Here is a 21,579-nt window from a genome sequence, read left to right on the forward strand (position 1 = left end):
TAATAGGCCTACAACCTGTCCAAATATAGTATTTAGAAATCATTATTTGTGTAGCCTAAAGTGACTCAATATTGATTCACATTGTTTATTATCACATATGAACATCACATTAGGACTTCAGAGACGGGGTAAACTTCTACCACCATTCCGAAAATTCTAGCTGGTGCCGAAGACGAACACCCATGAAACGCCATTTTCGTAAAGATGGCTGCGGCCAATTTCAAACTTTTTTGGCTGAAGTAGCTAGCCTAGCATGGGCCATTGAAATGAATGGGGGCGGGACTTAGTCACTTTCTCCAGTTATATATAATACCTCCATGGCTTTGAACCACCAAAAATGAAAGTGTGGGGGGACTTCAGTGAGTTGCAGGCCCTTCAGATTATCTGATGGCATATACTGTTTCACCAAGATGATCAGCGTTGTCTTTTTCGGGGGGTTAGAAGAAATAAGCAGTCACCTGTATTCAGCCATTGTGTATAGATATGGTTTAGGCTGCACTCTGTGTAAGCACTGTGTAGAACTAGGATATAAATCGGCAATTAGAAAGGAGTGGAAATCACTAACTTCATTATAACATGCCACCTTGAGCCTGTCTGGAAATATAGGTTAGTCATCTTCATGATTGAATGGTTTTTCAGGTGGTTTAAAGCATGGAGCATTAGCCTAACTTGCCCATCTCTAAGGGTGTGGTTTATTAACAAAGCATTGTGCTATGCTAAACCATAGGACACAACACAGTCTTCATATTGGTGATGGCGGCAATCTTGCAATATTTTGCACCCAGTCTACCCATTTAAATATGATTATTTTCACTGTTGGTTATGCAGTGCTGCCCAAACTGAGCTGCTGCCATAGGCACAATTTCTTTGCAGAAGTGTGAAATGGTGTTTGCACATCTCGCATTTGGGACCTGGGAAAAAACCCAATATGGAACAAATGTCCAGGTCTGTGGTTGAGCCAGGCCTCCCTGAAGGACCATTAAGTGCCCGCTGGCCTCTGCAATACTTGCTTATACCACTGTCTTTCCTACACCACAGTGAAATAAAAGAAACCCAAGAAAACCCCTCTGTTCTCTGTCTTTCTGTTGCGGCTTTTCATCTGCAGCCCCCTAGAAAACCCGAGGCGTAGTTTTCATCATGCAAAAAATGTATACTTGCTGAAAATGTCTGACGGAAGAGGGGGGTGGGGGTCTGGTGGGTGAGTGGTTGGGAGTGCTGTAGGGTTGCTGTCACTCAAAACCACAGCCTCCTGACAGAATGCCTGACTCCAATAGCTGTGGTTGTTTTTTCTCCTTCACTTTTCCCTAGAGTAATGGTTATATTTAGGAGTTAGCGTTGATTATCCCTTGAGCTGGCTCTCCAGTGACGTGAAAATGGAATGATGAGCACATGTCTAATTTGCTCTTGCTGCACCCCACCCTCATTTCCCCTTCATGGGGTTCAATATTTGTCTTGCAAATTTTTTTGGGGGGGGTGGGGGTGCATGCTTGTGGTGTGTGCTGGAACTTGTTTGTGCTTGCCAAGAAGGCCAGCCCCTTGAGGTTATCAACTGTAATTTCACGGAATATAGATGAGAGAACCACTCATCTAAATATCATTTTAATGCAACATTTTGAGCCAGGTCTGAAGAGGATTTGAACAGACAATTTGACTGACTAGGGCTCCAGTCAGCAACTTCAAGAGGCCCTTAGCAGTCAATTTATGGTGTTAAATATTGCATTAAGACTGTCACATGTGGGGATTGGCCAGGGCTTCAGATGGTTTCACAGAAGGCATTGGAGCCCAGCATACTGTCAAGGTCTGTTAGACTCAGAATATCACTGGCTGGTAATGAGTGCTCGCATCATCTTCATCTTGGCTCTCGCAGAGTCAGGCCAGAAGCTTCTCTCAGGAGAAAGTGTATTTGGCTGAAATTTCTGATCTTGTATTTCCTTAACCAGGACGGGAAGAGCACGCTTATGATCTGTTGACACATTTGTAGAGTGTGAAAGAAGGTATCAATCCTCAAATACCTACTGTAAAATCATGTATCTGATGTAAGCGTTCATTTACCCACTCAAAGTCAAACTTTAGAGTATTTGCTAGCTGTGCTAGCCTTAACCTACACCAGTAACCCCCCTCTACCATTAATGCGAAGGCTTTGTTGCCCTCCCATTCAAGTCCACCTGACTACTTTGACTGCACTCCAGTGAAGTGTCTTTAATTCTTCATCTGGTTTTGACTCTGGCTCGATCAAGTGGCAGCTTATGGAGAGGTGCGTTAGTAGGAGGGCACCATTGGCACTCTTGTCTCCACTTATGGAGCTCTTTCTGTCCAAGCCATCTGTTTGCTGCCAGTCTCAGCCTTTTGGTGTCCAAAGCCAAGAGACCCACATAAGACTGCATAGAGGCAACCTTTAAAATGTTGGGAAATGATCTAAGTTTTTAGAGTATTCCTGCTTGAGGCAATCTATTAACATTGTCTCTCAGATGCCTTTAAGACCTTGGTAAATGATTCAATGCAATGAATTTTTCATTGTCACACATTGTCCTTTTGTAGTCAATTGTGTCACTGACAGCTGCATGTTTTAGTCAAATATTTGTAAATTGTGGTGTAAATAGTGTCTTTGTATTGGAGTCGGTAGGGAAGTTCTAGCTCTGGCTCTGAGCAAACCAATCTAAACAGAAGGTGCTGACCAAAGGTTTGCAAGTTTTCAGCAGTGACATGGACCTGGGCATCTGCTGATGATGACTAAGTGAAGAGTTCCATTGAGTCACAGATTCACACATTGCGCCACCACATTTTTACATATCTGCACAGGCTAGGGAAATTAGGTAATGTACAGTAAAAGAATGCTGCATAATGAATGTTTTTCCTCAAGCTTTAGCTTACTGAGCAATGCATTGTGTCTAAATTGCAAGTTTTCTCTGTTATGCGTGTGTGAGGGGAAAATGACACTCTTCGTCTCCTAGCCTGCAGCCACATGGTCATTATGCCCATCCAGTAATGTGTTTCAGGCATATGCTACTCTTTGAAAGGGTCTCAAGTATTGTAATTGCATTTAGACAAGGATGTATTGCTCACAGTAAGTATATGTTTTTATGTCATTACACATGGACAGGCAGAATGCTAAATATGTAAATGACAACTCCACTGTCAGAAGACATTATTGTATTCTCCTTTTGGTTGCCCCCATGACTGAATGTTAGCCTATCAACAGTATAACAAGGCTTTTCGTTTCTTGGAACAACACATCATCACATCATTTCAGTGGCTTAATAATAACAGTATCCAAATGACACTGCGGGGCAGTTCCGTTATGTTCCAGCCAAGTGCAGATGTTTCAAGCATGTCTGGTCATCGTGGGGGTTTCGGACAAACACTGGACGGTTTTGTATCATCTCGAGTGCTGAGTCTGTTGTCTGAACAGCTCGGCATTGCAGAATTGTGTTCAGTCAACAATGCTCCTCCACACTGAGGAGGAGGTTGTTCTTCCGACACGTTTTTCCCTCAGCCATATTGAGCTGGCCTATACCTAGTGGGCAAGTGAACACAGATGTCAAAAGACTTAACTAGCTGGTCTATTTTTTCACCCTCATATCAAGTTCACGCCCTATCAGTTTCCCAAAGTGTATGTGTATAAGTTTGTTTCTGTGTGTGTGTGTGTTTGTTTGTGTGAGAGAGAGAGAGAGGAGAGATCGATCTCCTAGTGAAGTTTTACAGTGGGAGAGAAGGCAAAACTAATTGTGTCAGCTAAATTGCACAGGTATCTGCCTGCAGTGTTCACTTTTTTTCCAATTTTTAGTTGCAGGTACAGGCCTCTGCCATACAACTGTCTGAGGACAAGCATCTGCAAGAAACTGTAAAGGTCGACCAAAAAAAAAGATGAACTGACACAAGGTGTGGTGTCGCAGAAGCGATTGGATAGACGCCCAATTTTGTTTAATGGCCTCAATTATGGTTACCATGACAACATTCTCCAATGTTAGAAATATTGGTACAAGTTTACTAAGAATGTCTGTGCACAGAGAAGAATGTTACTCTTGTACAGAAACTATAACCAAAGTGAAAATTGCCTTTTCTGATTTATAATGAGCTGTCAGCCTTTTTCTTGATACTTTGAAGCCTTCGTGTAGTATGACAAATGAAAGTCACTTGCTTCCATTTGCAATTATCATTATTTAAATGAGAAAGGTCAAGTAATGCAGATGCAGACAGCCTAAATCTGAGCCAGATCTTAAAATTAATGTGCACCAATGTCTTCAACCAAAATGTCCATAAATCATTTTCCACGCTTGCATGCTGGCTGTTGTAATTTGTCAGCGAAAAGCATTGAGACAACTATGAATATTGCAGCTCTCCTTCTATCCACTTCCCTCAGACAACCTTCTGTTTCTTAAGGCAAGGATGCGTTATCTGAAAGGGGAAATGGCAAGCCAGTAATGCATATTGAAATGGCAGATGTCACCTGTTTTAATATTGTTGACTAAGTAATGATGGAAACATTGGATTGGTTTGTGTTTGAACAGTTCAGGTTCTGTGCCCCCAAGGTAGGAGTAGGAGTTTTTAAAGTATGAATTTCTTAAAGCACTCCATCACTGGCTTTGTGGAAGATAGGCTACAGCTTGTGTGAACGTTTTAAGGAATAGGAAAGATGTTAGATTTCCAGATTACTCAGAAGTGATTAGGTGACTTTATCATCTGTACTCTAGGGCCTGTCTCTAGGAGAGATGATTACCTCTGCAAGCCGTGCAAGCCACAGCTTTGTCACCACTGGCTCACTTCCCAGACCAATCAGCAGAGATGTAAAAGACCCATCCCCACAAGTGGTCGGAAGTCATTTTCAGGCCTACTCCCATCATTAGCCAATCAGTGCTATACATCCCCAAAGTGCCTTGCCTTAGCAGCTGATGATCACATGTGCCAATGATAAATCTTTGTCCCCAATCTCTTTGAATGTTTTTAAACCTGTACACCAATGTTTGATGTGCATGTAATCATGCCATGATTCAAGGTCAATATTTACATTCTAGTGCCACACCAGTTTTCAGTGATGGGTACTAAGTACTTTCAACTATTATGGCTGCATCAAGAGCTCCAGTTTTACCCAGCCAAGTCCAATCACAAACCATTGACTATAATCTCATTCTTTGAGGATTTCTGTGTTCTTGTATCTTAGACCAGCCAGATTTTTCCTGGAAGTTCCCTTTTGTTTCCTCTTTAACTATTGTTTTTTCCATCCTCTCACACCTACAATCTAATCTCCTCCCCTTACCTCTGCGAGAGAGCTTCACAATTATTCTTTCAGCATTAGAAATCCTGCACTACTAACATGTCTTTTTATGGATGAGATGTCAATTATAATACCTTGTCCTTGATGAAGAACAATTGTTTGGAAAATGAAGATGCAACAAAGCAAGCTCAAGGACCACTGTCCTATTCAATGAATGACTTATTCATTTATGACTGACCGGGGATCCCGTTCTCTTACACTGTTTATACTGATTACTGGAAAGGACATAACACATTTAAGATGATTTGCTGGAATGGTCGATGGACCCTTGCATTAGTTGCGTCCATGTTGTAAGTGTTCCTCAAGAAAAGCTCTAATTTAACACTCAAGGAAATCATGATGTTGAAAACATCCTGGAAACATCCTGTTGGCACTGGTAGCCCAATATCAGGCTGTAGAAGCTGATTCTCTCTTGCTGAGATTTAAGTGCGGTCTCAGTAGCTGATGGTACCAGTAGGGCCCTAAGGGGAATCACTGCTTCTGCTCTGGTCTGTCAGGATTGTCTTCTGTATCTCAGAGCTGCAGATGGAAAGATACCACTGCAGAAACTGTTGCTTCTTGCTTTGATGCAGTAAACTAAGGCCAATCTACCCCTCTTGCAGGTCTTGGAACCTGTAATTACATCTAAATTGTTGTTTTACCAAACCTTCATGATTGCTCTTTGGGTCAGTCAGCGGTTTCTTTATGTTTGGCTTAGTAGAGGCAACAGAGAAATCAATCACCTGGTTGACCGTATTGCCATGTGAACAATCAAGCCTATGGCCAGACATGTATTTATTACACAAAAATGCACGTAATTGGTTGCTATAAGAAAATATGTGTCAGATATTTTTGCCTGATGACACTGACCAGTCCATAAATCTCATTAGTGAGTGTTACACTAGAGTGTAACAGTAGAGTGTTACACTAGAGTGTAAAGTGTATTTACAATATAGCTACTACTACAATGCCAATGTTGTTAACAAAGTGCCTGAGGCCCCAGCTGTGGCGCAACTGGCTGGGGCACCTGCACCGTATGCTGGCGACCCGGGTTTGATTCTCGCCCCGTGGTCCTTTCCTGATCCCACCCCTGCTCTCTCTCCCATTCGCTTCCTGTCACTCTCCACTGTCCTATCATTAAATGCATAAAGCCTAAAAAATATATACTTTAAAAAAAAAAACGTAGTGCCTGAAATATTATCTACTGAAAAAGTAGGGTAGGTGTCCTGGCTATACTAAACTTTTCTAATTTACTACTTTCCTAAATTTGCCCTGTCCTACTTTTTCCTGCCACATGTAATTTTGGTGTATTTATATGATAGTGCAGAGGAGGGGTTCTGGACCATCTTAGAAATGTCAGTGTTTTAGTTCTCTACTATTTTGTGCAGTGGGACTGCGATGTCTTGGAGGAGGTGTCTGAAACAATAGCAAATGCAAAAACTTTTTTTTTTTTTTGCTGCCACCACCTTCTGGCTACCAAGCACGATTGTCATCTCCATTTCTGACTGAAGACCTAAGAATCCAGGCCAATTGTCCCTATGAAATGCCTCCATTGTCTTGTGTTGGTCTGACCTTTTTGAGGCCTAATTAGATGTTTTTGTGGAATTGTATTTGCTGAATTTCACATTAGGAAAGGGGTGATCAGTGGGTGGTGTGCTGTATAAAGCATTCCTCAGCATAGCACAGTCTGTCTCTCTCGCTCACCCTCATATTCTCTCTGTCATTATCTCTCTCTGTCTCTTCCTTCCTCTCTCTCTGTCTCCCTCTCTCTCTGTCTCCCTCTCTCTCTGTCTCCCTCCCTGTCTCCTCTCTCTCTCTGCTTCACTCTCTTTTATAAAGGGCAAATCTGTCCAAGAAGAACCATGCTTGTTGATAAAATGTCAGCCATCCTCAGTATAGGGAGCTGATGGGGGTGAACTGCATGTTCCACCCTGTAGCAAGATGAAATGCAGTCCTTCTCTGAACTCGGGTCAAGGTCAAGTCTGCAATGTAGGAGTAGTCTCTTCACCCACCGAGTTAGTGCCATATAGACTAGGGGTGCTAAACTACCTCCACCTGGTTAAAAGCACCTAAAACCATGCAACAGTTTAGGGGTTAATGAGCTGGGCTAGCATGCAGTAACCTTAAATGTTGAAGGTTCAATTCCCGGCTTCCACTGTTGTGCCATTGACCTTTAATTTAATTGACATGTGTAAGTCGCTATGGATTAAATTGTCTGCTAAATGAATGAACGTAAATGTAACCTTTACAACTCATTTGTAAATGTGTTGAAAGGTATAGAAAGTCCTCACTTTAGATGAGCTCGCAAAATGTCCTGAACTAACCACTTCCAACTCCTGACTTAATCATGAATTATAGTATCAGGAAGTGGTTTATAAAACATTTATCCACACCTTAGCTAATCATTAGTGCATGTTTAATCATTATTTGTATAAAGGCATGCCTACTTGTAGGTGTAAATAGTTTCCTAATCATTAACACACCCATTCTAACTGATCTTATAAACCATAAACAATTCCATAACAACTGTTAAATAATGGAAATATTTCTTCATTAACAAACTATTATTGTATTTTATTAAGTATTAAAAACCATTTATAAACATATTTTAGATATAGGCTTATTCATTATGAACAAACCATTTATAACTGTGTACAAATGATTTACTGATGAGAATTAATGTAGGAACAATGTTTTGCTAATAAGGAACAAAGCATTTAGTAATAGTTTACAAATGCTAAATAAATGCTTAATAGTGTGTAGTTATTATAAAGTGTTGTATCCTGTGTGGGCAACGCAGATAACAGAATAATAACCGAATAACTGGTTGTTTAAATTATTCGTATTCACCTTATTCCGCGCGCAAACATGGGGGCGCTAGCTTTGCCCACATTGTCTCCGAACTTCCGATTGAGCAGTACATCCATTGCGATACTTTGAGATAGCAGAGCTCTATCGAGATGACTGGCATCATATATTATGGGTCATCCTAAAGTTAGGAACGTTTATTTCGGATTTTGGTGACTTAAGACATTTCTGTTATACAGCTTTCCTATCTGAAGTTAGGAAAAAAACTGACTTTGGAGCGGCTGTTCTGTAAGTTAGCCTCTCTATCCTCTTCTGCCGTGTTATCCCAATGAAGCTAACTAGACGTAGCTAGCCGACCGGACGTTTAAAGACAACGTGGAATTTTAAAAAATGGGCGGGGCTGAATAAGGTGAATACAGCACAGTGATTGATATCTAAACATGATGCAAGCTTTTTCCTGGTGCACAAAGGATGTTAAGACTGATGAGAGCAAAATGTATTCAAATGTAAGAGAAGGAAGTCTGAGGTTGCTTGACTTGGTAGGGCTCGTGGAAATTCAGGAATATTTATGGAACCAAATGTGGAAATTTATCTTTTCCAGATCTGCCCAGTTCATGGAAAACAACTGCATGCAGTGACTTTGTAAAGTGATGGTATTTTGAATGATTACAACCAAAGATTCTACAGCGCAACACGCAAGATGGATCTAAGATCTTTGATTCCATGATGATGATGTTCACCAATGCGCTTGTTGACATTTGGCATGAGTCTTAAAAACTGTTGTGTGCCTAGATCGCTGCATGGTTCTCCGAGGAATGTGTATGTGTCTTTCGGGGGGTGTGTCCATTTCCTGTTGCTCACACCATAAATCATCTGCTTTGATGGTCTCTGAGGTCGCAGGCGTACTGCTGCTGGTAGTTTCTCCGGAGATCCAACTACTGTAGAATAGCTCTGTCTAATTTTAGATCATGACTCTGCACAGCTCCAAAACTCTAGAAATGTAATTTAAGATACTTGCTTCAATAAAGCAGCTCATCCATTGATCCTGAAAGTGATCTTTGTCGGTGAAATCCTTTGGCCATTGATTCTGTTCAGTAATATCTTTTTTTTTTTTATTGTCAGTTGAGCTTCAAGAAACATGTGATGCGATTAGGTCAGCAGAAAGCGGGAGGAATGGTTCTAGCTGTATGGGGATTAACTCTCCGGTCTCTGGGTCTGCAGACCGGAGGGGGGTGGAGCATAGTGCCTACAGCTGGCCTGGTGTTGCTTGGCTCTGTCCTTCCTCATTAATTTCACATAATCCAGCTTGCCATGGCCTACAGGAAGTGCCCATCAACTCCCCTTGCCACCTACCCCTCCTTCCCTAGTCCCTTCATCTAAACCACGCAGAAGCACAGAGGCTCTTTATATCCCTGGGTTTGATCAGTGGACATTGCTTTTGCTCAGTGGACTGGTAAAATGTTGTCCAGCAAACACATTTAACTTTCACTCTCACATTCTTGTTTTTTTTTCTCCCCAAAAACCACTCTCACACTCTCATGCAAGGCCCTTATTGTGGATGAAATGCAATTTGTCTAACAGCATAAGAATAGGCCCACTTGATGCTTTGTACAGCAAAGTGACCAAGGCATTGAAGTGGAAATGCATTAATGTGCGAAACGTTACCCTCACTGCTGGGGTCATGTTGTCTTCTTTATAAGTTGAGCGATGTCGCTAACACTCTTTTAGCCAAAGCCTTCTTAAGGAGACTGATCACTTCTTTTTGTAATACATTCCTATTCCCAATCACTTAAGAAAAAAATATTGGCCCAAAGTAAATGTATTTCTTGTGTACATTTTTCTTGGTTATTTACTGTCGGTAGACAATGTATATAATGTACAGAAGTCCAAAAGTAAGTGTTTTATCTGATATGCTTAATTTACCAGGACATATTCTGTCTTTTATTTTTGAAGATGGATCCACTCTTATCTAGCCCCTCAACTGCGATAGTCTGTAGAGTCATAAAGTGTGAGCATAAGCTGAGGAAAAGGGCTGTGAATGTGAATCTGTTTGATCTTTTATTATTGACCTTCACACAAACAAAGATGAATGAAAATGCTGAGAGCTGCACCATGATAAGGCTCCTAACGGACACTGAGAATACCCATTGGGTTTCACAAAACTGAGCATTTTACCCTGAATTGTGGCATTCCTCCTGACGTTTAGAGAGAGCACAGAACTGGACTATGTCTTATCAATATATTGTATTCACTTGCCTCCCTCCAGCCCAAATGTTGTGCTCGGTCATCAGTATTTCTATTGATGTCCAGAGCAAATGGAAACTTTCAACCGTCACTCTTACGTAATGTGCTGTCTCTCTCTCAGTAAGCCCTTTTCGAGCAGTATGGCGCTCAGACAAGCATTCATTTACTCCTTCTCCATTTGTGTCAGTCATTTTTAGAAGGCAAAAGGGAGAGAAAGGGACTGAAGGAATGAGGGACAAATAGAGAGAAGGAGAAGGGTCAATGTTAGGGATGCACGATATATCGGCGGCCGATATATTATTAGCCGATAAGTGAAAAAATGAAAATATTATTATCGGTCCGATAACAGAATTCTGGCCGATAATTTGCGCTGATATTTTTTAAAGTCCTAATTTAGGCCTACGTAAGGTCCGGCTGGCTACACTGAGCTAGCCTACTTGAGCTTGGTTGGCTATACTTTTTCCTCAATATAATGTCAGCGGTGTGAATGTATTTCACCACTCTAACAAAATCTGTGGATATGCGTTCATTTGGGAATCTGTGCATCTCAAAATCCTCGTGAATGATCCGCCATTTAACCTTAACAGTGCGGAGCTCAGCCCTATCTAGAGCCATCTTGTGCTGGTGTGTTTGCACTTTACCGCGCTGGTCGGGGAAACAAATAAACAAACTCGTTAGTGGGACGAGTACATAAGTAGGCCTAGTTATAAGTTGTGTTTTAGTATTATATTTGCATTACTTTAGCTTGGGTTTTGTATTATTACCTAGAAATATGCTAACCATTCGTGCTTCAGTTCCAGACAGGTCATCATAATAAGTTATTAAAACCTTCGGGGCTAACGCCTTTCATTTCTGCTGCAGCAGGTTGTGCGCAACAGAGTAGACGGACATAAGATACAGTCTGAGGAGTTGCAGCTTTATTCAGTTACCCGCAGTTGAAACTAAACCTAAGTTTCCCTCACAAACTCTGATTTGGTCGCTATACTGTTGCTTATTCCAAGCTGAGCCGTTTATGAGCATTTAGTCCTAAATGAAAACGATTCAAACTCTCTATCCACTCACTCGCAATTCACTGACGTCAGGTTCACTTAAAGGAGCCACACATACTGTAGGGCAAGGCTACTGTTATGTTGTTGACTGCCGTACTATTGAGGACCATTATGAGTTCTGTCCATCATTTGGTGGTAGGTAAAATTACTGCAATAAAATTATGCTTATTAAATGCTTTTCCCAAATCACTTTTCACAATTTTTTTTCAAGAGTAATATTATCGGTTATCGTATCGGTATCGGCCACAACAAACCAATAAATATCGGTTATCGTTATCGGCCCTAAAATTCCATATCTGTGCATTTCTAGTCAATGTCCTTTCCTCAGCTAGAGTGATTAGCTTTTTTCAATGTTTGAGTATACCGCATAGCCTATGCAACAAGGATTTGCATTCTTTTTAACGGAAATGGCAGCCAAGCTAGCGTAAACCCTTCCAAACATTAATGATTTCTCAAGTTGCCTTTTCCAGAGGTCAGTGTTTTGAAGAACGTAGGAAAGACTCCCCCCCCCCCCCCCCCCTCCATACCGATATACTAAATGTAAATATTAACCAAACCTCATTCCTTTTATTTTTTTACTTTTTTTTTATGGCCATCTTCTCTGCAACGTGGAGGATGTTATTGGCTCAGTTGTAACCTACAGCATTTCTGTTTTGCCCCAAAAGTGCTTTCAGGTTCACTTCCCAGTTATTAGATGAATCACTGTGGCAGAGTAATGAAGTGTTGAGCAAGACCAGCAGTTGTGCTCCAATCTTCCCAAAGTGCTTATTTTCACTGGAGATGGTATGTTATTCCAAATGTCTGCAAGCACCATTTATTATTCCCTTCATTCTTTGTGATTTTTGAGGTTGCAGGTTCCATCCGTTGACTTAACAAGTTAAAGAGAAAAATAAGTAGACTAAATAAAAGTGTTCCCCGCTGTTCAAAGTGCCCAATTTGCCAAGTTTTCAGCTCACTGAAAAGGGGTACTCACTAATGAAGTAATATGTTTAGTCCCCAAGGACAACTTAACTGTACTTAGTATTTTTTTTCTCTTGCCAAAAGGGATGCCCCTTCAACCTTCAGTTATTCTTGGATTTTAGGCCTTGAACATAATTTTGTCTTTTTTTTAAGATGTTTTGGTTGTGCTTGCACTTCACTTTTGCTAAAAGACATAATAATTGTTGTGTTTTTTTAATGTGTTGGTTAAGGCTTCACTTAGCCTAATGAGTAATTTCTGCTGTAGAATTGGGTCTATTATTTAGAGATTAGCTCATTGTCTTTTCCGTTTAAATGAGGGTTTAACATGATAAATGCTAATCCCATAACTGGGGCTGTTTCTCAGTTTTTCTTTTTTTGGTGACACTGGTTGATTCGCTTCCCTCAGTTGAAACACTAATCATCCTTCGCATGGAAAACATTCCATTGGTTGAGACATGAGGGAGAAGGAGTTCAGTCATAACATGCATGTGCAGGGCCCTTGAATGTTGTGACTGCTCTTAGAAACAAGATGTTAAACCCTCTCTGCTTTGTTTTGTTCTGTTATCCCTTGGTCTGCTTCCATTTTGGTTTGGTGATAAACAAAGCTCTTGTAACTTGAGACCCCCTCGCCTCCGCTCTTATAGAGATTGCAGAAATGAAATGATTCAGCGCATTTGATGGGCAGGGAGTGGATGCCAAAAATGAGTGCAATACCCCATTGGAGTCTGCTCGGCAGGTTCGCCGCAAACCCCTCCAAGGAAATTTCCCTAGAGCACAGAGAAATGCACTGCTCCTCTCCAACAGGCCCTCCTGATAAGTTTTTGCTCTTTGGCCCTCCCTTCAGAAGAACTATCCTTGTCTGTCAAAGAGCATTCCACTCTTACACACTGGAAAAAATACTTTCTCCCTTTTTTTCTCCCTTTCCCGTAATGTCGCAAGCGGAGGAAGTGAAGTCTTTATGCCTCCCAAAAAAGCTGTAGAAGTCTACCCCCTGAGCTCACTCTAGCAGAGCCAGATTGGCCTGTAAAAGGAAACATAAATATCTTGATGGAGCAATTGCATGGAGAAGGTGAAAATATTACTTTTTCTAGAAGTAGGGTTCTGTTACCCTTACATTACAGTTGGAGAAGAATGCTGCAAAGCATCCAGATGTAATGAGTTGATCAATTTGTTTGTATGGTTGTGTGAACAAATTAACAAACATTTATCTACTTCACTGACATTTGGGAGTTCGAGCGAGAGTTCTGTGAGGAAGCTCTGTGAGGGGTCTCCTAAGCTCATGCACTGTGAATAACTCCGTCAATCTCGAAACAGTAGCCACCAGTCGGATAGTATTACTTGGAGCGTTGGGGATTGGGGGGGGGGTCCTGGGAAGTGCATTTATTGGAAACTTGGATTTTATGTTGGAGTTGGGAGACATGTCGGCGTTAAACTGACCTCTATACGGGTCAGTAGAACCTCACAGCTGACTCGCAGTATGCATCATCACTTGAGGAGGAAGTGTAGCCACTGGTTGTTAACAGTAGTAGCCGTTTAGTCAGTTAATCACACATCACTAACAGCACAGTTAGGGTATCCAAATAACATTAAAAAGTATCCAGGTTTAAGACTGTGGTCAAGATGAAGTTGGCAGAATGATCATTATTCATTGTGATAGTAATGTGATCAAAAAGTTATTCTCATGGTGATGGGATCAAAACAATTCAGTATAAGTGAAATAAATGATAGCTAACATGATTTGGTTATCATATTATGCATTATGCAATACATTAATTTGCACCACCATTAAGTTATTTGCTAGATTTTATTCAACATGATTTACAAGTAAGTCAAAATGCATCACCCAACTGCTGAAGTACTGTTTTGGTGTTCCCCATGCTTACTGCATTTGTCTATGCTCTCTGTGCTCTCTCCTTCAGGAATGCCCAGAGCATTCGCAGCCTGCTGCTCCTCCTGAGGTCTCCGCCCCGGTGAGTGGAGCTCTGAGCGTGACACCCCCCCCCCCCAGCTGGTGTGACCGGGGCAGAATGCTGCTGCAGGGCTGGCCCCAGCAGTGCGCCTGAGCAAGAGGAGGCAGAAGCCGCGGCTGAGGGAGAGGATGGGGGTGAATGCCTCCAGCTACCCACACTCCTGCTCGCCACGTTTTGGGGGCAACTCCCAGACGCAGCAGACCTTCATAGGTAAATGAGTTCTGCTCTGTTTCCCCTTGTTGCAGTAACACAACTGTCCACTTACGATTGTGCCTAAAGGTCATTAGAATGAGAACATGACTGATTCGCACAATTTATTAGCTTGTCAAATGTACTCAAGCACATAAATCATTTTGTACTAGTTATGGCTACGTTTGATTTTTAGAATGTTTTTATTTGTTCATTTTGAGCAGTTCATTTTTGTCTCATGACGAGCAAAATAGTTTCCAGTGATAGTAGTCTTTAGCCAGTAACCTAATAGAGTACTGTAATTATAAATCTACTCATTATATAAATATGTATCCATCACAACCAATACTGGCCATAAGTGTGCCCACTGCTATGGCAACACACTGACAAGCCACATAAGGCTTCGCAGGGTTGGTACATTGATGCACTTTAAGTTTTCAATCGGTCTCTTTTCAAATGGTTCCCGTCCAACTGAACGTATTCGAAACCGGTCATGACCCACACCTGATTGAGGGAAATAAGCCCATAGGCTTCCCTAAAGACAGAATTCCTAAGGAGTCCTTTATGTAGGTCACTGATAACGAAGGAGAGCAGCATAGCTATGAGCACAGTCTCTATTCAAGACCTCTCCACGACCCCTCAACGCTTTGTTTTTCAGTCAACAGCGCTGTGTTTCTGTTCAGCCACTCTTTTGTTTAACTGCTACAAGCACAAGAAATACTACTTTTTTTTTTTTTTTGTTGCAACGTTTGCCTTTTGTTACTTTTGTTGCCGTTCCCATTATCCAGTGTGCGCAGCCTTTCATCTTAGCAGGCAGTTTAGTGCTGTTCCACCTTGACACCGTCATGACACTCCAGAGATTTGATTTTCTCTCTGCTCCGCAGGGGCAGGGAGCGTTAACGACGACCGAGTGTGTTCGTCTGCACTCTGGAATGAACGAGTGGTACTGTAAAAGCAAGGGAAGGCTGTTCAGGTTTCCCATGCACCTTGAAACTGCTGGTGTACGCGAGAATCAAATCAAACAATATCCAGATCCTTCAGTGGAGCCCCTGGCAGTTGAATTCTTGTTATTGACTGGCATTGCCTCAAATGGTAACAGCGAAAAGAACAGGATGCGGTTTATGCCATTGTTTTCTCTCAGAACCTTCACTTAAGTGTGGTTTACTGAATTAGGTTTTTCAAAACAGCTTAGTGAATTGTAAATAAGTATGAATTGTAAATAAGTGTGAATTTGCCAGAAACTGCATTTGAACGTCCTTGAATTTTGATGTGGAACACTAACCTTGTGTTTGTTAATTTATTTATTGAATAACGTCTAAAAAATCATCATGGCTGACTGCTGTCCTCACACAGCTGTTTCCTTGTAGAGCAGGCCAGATTTCACATTTAATATTTCAGAAATATCTGTTTTTGAACCCCAGAGTCTCATAAATATTTACTAGGAGTCTCAGTGCAGTCTTTTAGCATTGTTATTAACCCGCCCTCATCACAAACTGTACAACACCGAGGAGCACTAAAGCAAGAAAATAATTAAATACGTTTTAAGCAGTGACTAGATTTAAATGGCAATACATAGATCATTAGAGTGAATGAAGGGTAGATGGGCTGACTGGATTGGATTGATCATCATCTAATGGGTGTCTGAACCTTGCCAAGTTTACCACAGAAGAATTGGACACTAGCTGAAGTGTCACTGGGGAGACATTAGTGTTTTGTGTTTCAGATGTTCTTCATAGTATCCCTCTCCAGGCAAAAAATCCTCATGGAGAGATTGAGGAAAAGAGCACAAATGGCTTTGGCCATCATTATTCGTTTGGAGCTTGTGTTATGATGGGTTTTTTTTTGTCTTTCCCTCTTTCAAAGCAACACTTGGAATAATCCGAGTCTTCCTCTGAATGTATAATGTGAAATGTAGTGTTTAAAAGGAGGGAGAGAAGGCGTTCTCAAAGTGATGTCCCTTTCAGAATGTCTTTGATCTTCTAAAAGATGGTGTTGCCTCCTCAAGTCTGCCGACACCGACAAAACATTTTTACTCCTAATAGGAGGAAATATCAAAGCATGGACGCTTAGTTAAAATGCAGTCCTTAAGTGACCTGCTTTTTAGTCCAAAGCGGTTTTGAATATTTCATATGCATTTGTGTTTCAGAAGAAGAGCTTGAACTGAACTACAGCACGAGAAATGTTTTAAACTGTTTTGATACGAAAAGAATGGAAATTAACGTTGAATGAGTCCTGGAAATGCCTAGATAATCCTAAATTTGCATTCATAGGTTTGCTCACCTAAATGGGCATTCCTTAAATTGAGCTCCTTTGTTATAGACTGATGTGCTCAATGGCATATCGGAATTTGACTTAATGTGGTCTGTCTTTTCACCATAGGTTCGAGATGTTTTGCATTAACATTTACAGGACATAATTATTTGGATGGTAGGAGCTGAGGCACTTTTCTCTCTTGTCAAAATATAATGAGTTTCTGATTCAAAAGCAATCTTATATACTGTACTCTGTTTCTCTGTGTCTGCATTTCTCTGTTTAATTCTCTTTCCCTGCCCCCCCCCCCCGTCCCTCTATCTATCCATCACTTTTCTTCTTGTTCTCCATCCTTTCTCACTCTATTCAACTTTCCACTGTCACTTTCTTGTCGCTTTCTGTTTTATCACTTTTTGCACTCCTCACACCTCTGTGCCTGCATTCTGTCTTCCCCTGTCTACACTCCTCTAACCACCCACTCTCTCTCTCTCTCTCTCTCTCTCTCTCTCTCTCTCTCTCTCTCTCTCTCTCTGTCTCTCTCTCTCTGTCTCTCTCTCTCTCTCTCTCTCTCTCTCTCTCTCTCTCTCTCTCTCTCTCTCTCTCTCTCTCTCGCTCTCTCGTTCTCTGTCTCTCTCACCCCCACCCCCCCCTCCTCCATGTCTATGTCTACCAAACAGGTACGTCGTACTCACCTCAGGGTTATGGATGTGAAGGGAAGCTCTACAGCCTGGAGGGCGGCGGGGGCGGTGGTGCCGGAGGAGGCCCAGGCGAGCGGCCGCAGGACCGCAAGAAGAAGAGCTCGGGCCTGGCCACGCTCAAGCGCCGCTTCATCAAGCGCCGCAAGTCGAGCCGCTCGGCGGACCACGCGCGGCAGCTGCGCGAGCTGCTGGCCTGCTGGGACGTGCGCGACGCGCACGCGCTGGTGGAGGAGTACGAGGGCACGGCGGCGCTCAAGGAGCTGAGTCTGGCGGCGGGGCTGGCGCGGCCCCCGGCACGCACCCTCCAGCGCGACCTGGCCGAGCTCTACCGGCTGCAGCTGTGCGCCGACGTGGAGCTGCTCTTCCAGGACGCCCGCTTCCCCGCGCACCGAGCCCTCCTGGCCGCCAGGTGCCCCTTCCTGGGCTCGCTGCTGGCGTCGAGCGGGGTCGGGGTGAGCGTCGGCGGAGGAGGAGGGGTGAGCCCCGGCATGGGCGGGGCGCCCTCGATGATCTTGGACGTGGGCGCGGCGGCAGGGGCGGCCGGCGTGGGCATGGGCATGGACGCCGGCGTGTTCTCGACGCTGCTCTACTACCTGTACACGGGCGAGCTGAGCGGCGAGGAGACGCGGCTGCGCAGCGGCGAGCTGCTCCTGCGCCTGGGCGAGGAGTTTGGCACGCCCAACTCGCTGGAGGCCGACATGCGCGTGCTCTGGGAGCGCATGAGCCACCACGACTCGCTGCTCTACTTCGCCTCCGACGCCGAGTTGGAGGCCGGGACGCCGGGAGGCGCGAGCGGCGGGGCGCAGACCCCCATGGGGCCCGGGGCCAGCGCGGCGGCCGCTGCTGCAGCGGCGACGGCCGCCGCCGTGATGGGAGAGGAGGAGCTCCGCGCGCACAAGGCCATCCTCTCGGCCCGCTCGCCGTTCTTCCGGAGCCTTCTGCAGCGCCGCACGAGGGCCGGAGCCGGGCCACCTGGTGGCGAGGAGCCGCCCGACCCGCACATGCAGCCTCTGCCCACGTGCATCGTCCTGGACGAGTCGATCATCCCCAAGAAGTACGCGCGCGTCATTCTGCACTGCATGTACACGGATCGCGTGGAGCTGTCGCTGGTTCTCCGGGGGAGCCCGTCGGCCGGCAGCCTTGGGGAGGTTCAGGCCCTCGTGGCTGGAAGAGGAGGAGGCATGACCCGCGCCGAGGAAGCCATGGAGCTCTACCACATCGCCCTGTTCCTGGAGTTCAGCATGCTTGCGCAAGGTGTGTATGTATGCGTCGTGTAATACACTGCAGAACACACACACACACACACACACACACACACACACACACACGCACGACACATTGTCCCCCACTTCCCCCTTGTCCTGAGGTTAAACACACAGTAGGTGCTCTGTTCAGACCTCCTTCTCATAGTAAGCGCAAGCAAACACACCACTGTTTGCACACTCTACTACCATAGTCCAGCTTCTAGTGTCCAAGCATATTGTGCCACATCCATTGTTTTCTAGAGAATATCTAGAGTGATATCTGTGGCACCCACATACACATTGTTTCCCACACATTGATTTACTTAATGTGAAAGTTGTTGGACCGTTTCGGCGATAATATTGATCAGTGAGTGCATTGGGCATTGCCTGCTTTTGCTTTTGTGTCCCTGTACTTTTTTCCTTGTTTCCTTCTGGAACATTCTTTAATTAAATCCACACACACCTTTGCTCTCTCTCTCCTCAGTCCTGGTGTTCAGTCATGCCATGAAAAAGAGCATGCCATACACACTGGTCTTCAGTAAGGCTGTGCGATAAAACGCAATTAGACATGTAATCGATATCAATAAAAAATGTGTTCGATAGAACATTCGATAATTAAAAGCAACACACACCTCCCGCCTTACGTTGTCCATAAATAAATAGGCTAAATATATCTTGCATTGTAGCTAGTATGTGCAACTCTACCAGAGTTGACGATAGAAGTAGGCCTACCTCAACACAGACTCTCAATGAGTCCTTGCCCCGTGCGCTCTCTCCTCTCTCTCTCTCTCTCTCTCTCTCTCTCTCTCTCTCTCTCTCTCTCTCTCTCTCTCTCTCTCTCTCTCTCTCTCTAGGTGTATCCCTCCTCAGCATGCGCATGTAATCCAAACATTCACAATTGTGCAAGACGACTAAATTGCTATTAAATCCGGTTAGCATCATTAGCACGCTGCACGAATTTGTTCAAAACTGTTGCATTCAAATTGACTGCTAAATTCTAATCAACTCAATCCCGATGCAAATGGAAAAGTATTTTTTTTCCAAGACTCAAACGGGCCTGTCCCAAGAAGAACAAGTATTCATTTGAAACTTAAACACACACGTGGGGAAACTGAACAGTCTAACCAGTAGACTTACTATGATAAACTAGCAAATTACTTCGTTTAAAATATTTCCAGGCTTCAACCAGTGCTGCTCATTCAGACTTATGTGCACAATTATTTATTTGAGTGTTAAGTTTAAAGGAAGGTTAAGTTTAAAATAAAAGTGTTTAAATTGAACTTTTTTCCCCCTTCTGGTCCTTATCTGAAATAGATTTTAAAAAAATCAATAATTATCGATATCGACCGATATGAAATACTTATATCGTGATACGGTTTTCAGCCATATCGCCCAGCCCTAGTCTTCAGTCATATTGAGAACATGTTTCTTTTTCAACCTACAACGTTTGGTTGGGGATGAATAATACTTTTCAAGATATTAATGATTTGTTTTTCAGGCTGTCCAACTGAAGTTATATCAAAGGCAGAAAAAATATGAGGACATAGGATTTGAACAGAAATATTTTACAGGCCTTGATTTTGGAACCCGTTCATGATGTAGACAAGGTTTGAACAAAATCTTAAGACAGTGCACCAACAAACTTATCTGCTATGACACCAAATGGCCCATTTTCATTTCCATCTTGCGGTTTCCCCTCCCTGCTCTAATGAATTCCGCGCTCGTCAGCTCCGGGTGAGGACTGGGTGCAGGTTGGGGCGGGCCTCCACTCCAGTCCTGTAGGAGACGGATGCTTTGGGAGGAATTCCCCAGTGCCGCAGCATTCTGAGTTTCCTGTTTTTCATCTTCTTGCTCCCGCCCATCACTGTGTTCTCTCTGTCTTGTCTCTTTTTTTCCCTTCCTTTGAAGAAACAACTTGTTTGATGTGTTGGAAGCGAAGCACTTTTTTACAAAATTATCCATTATAGCCATTTGAAGTTTTTCCTCCGTTTCTTTTGGTTTTGTAGATTACAGGTTTTTTTTTTATTGTTAGGTCTTGTATGTTTCCATTTGCCGTCTCACTTGTGACCTAGTGCATTGACCTAGTGGAGATTATATGGATTTTAATTTGAGTCGGTTCATGTAGGTGTTTTGAAGATATTATACAGTACTGAACACTGGATATTTGGGGCATGTCGCCACAAAGTGATTCATTGTTTCATTGGATGTTCAAAATCTATCACTCCTTTCACTCCGATTGAAATTCCAATCAGATTGGGCAATTTTGTTCTGATTTATATGAGTAGAACCGGATTCATGCTCAATTGGTTTGAAAATAATCATAATAATATATAATTATATATATATATATATATATAAATAAAATGGATGGATGGAGCCTAGTTGTAGGCCTAGGCCTAATGTTTAATGTCAAATAAATAAGTAGCCTAAAAGGCAACATTCAAAATTACGAGAAATAAGGCAAGATAAGAGTAATAGGAGAGAAAAACTGAGTAGCCTTGGCTATTTTTAAGATCTTAATGTGAACTTAAAATAGAATTTAAGATGAGACAAGGATGGATATTCCACAGCTGGTTCCTTGAACCATGGACGGATTATGAACTTTCGGGCCCCTGGGCCCAGATGTATTAAGGGCCCCCCACTAATTGTCACATATGTGGAAGGGGGGTTTGGGTGTCCTCCCTCAGAAATGTTTTAATTTCTTTGATGTGATTTCCTGTATTCTGTGCATTTTGGGGATTGCCAGTACTAAATTCAATCAGATTCATAGCCTACATCCTGATGTGTTGATATTGAGGCAATGATTTCATGCAAAGGCTTTGGCTTTAGGGCCCCCTGACTAGGGATGGGCATCGTTAAGAAATTATCGATATCGATGCCATTGTCGAGTCTGCTTATCGATGCGAATCCTTATCG

The 21,579-nt window shown here is 43.0% G+C and overlaps 1 protein-coding gene across 2 annotated transcripts in view; it reads left to right on the top strand.

The window, feature by feature from the left end:
• The window catches only part of btbd7 (BTB (POZ) domain containing 7), a 61,552-nt gene that overhangs the window by 9,347 nt on the left and 30,626 nt on the right, over window positions 1-21,579 (top strand). The window contains exons 2-4 of one of the 2 annotated variants that reach the window (XM_076272733.1): window positions 14,232-14,492; window positions 16,851-16,898; window positions 17,399-18,673. In XM_076272733.1, coding sequence (XP_076128848.1) covers window positions 14,411-14,492; window positions 16,851-16,898; window positions 17,399-18,673 — 1,405 coding nt within the window. In that variant the 5' untranslated portion in view covers window positions 14,232-14,410. The remainder of the gene's footprint in view (window positions 1-14,231; window positions 14,493-16,850; window positions 16,899-17,398; window positions 18,674-21,579) is intronic. The other variant, XM_076272734.1, reaches the window with a different exon arrangement.

The sequence above is a fragment of the Alosa pseudoharengus genome, unplaced genomic scaffold, assembly GCF_046254945.1.
Source record: "Alosa pseudoharengus isolate Yale_2024_CS ecotype anadromous, Long Island Sound unplaced genomic scaffold, YU_APseudo_1.1 YU_APseudo_1.1_scf_7, whole genome shotgun sequence".
In the NCBI taxonomy this organism is placed as follows: domain Eukaryota; kingdom Metazoa; phylum Chordata; class Actinopteri; order Clupeiformes; family Clupeidae; genus Alosa; species Alosa pseudoharengus.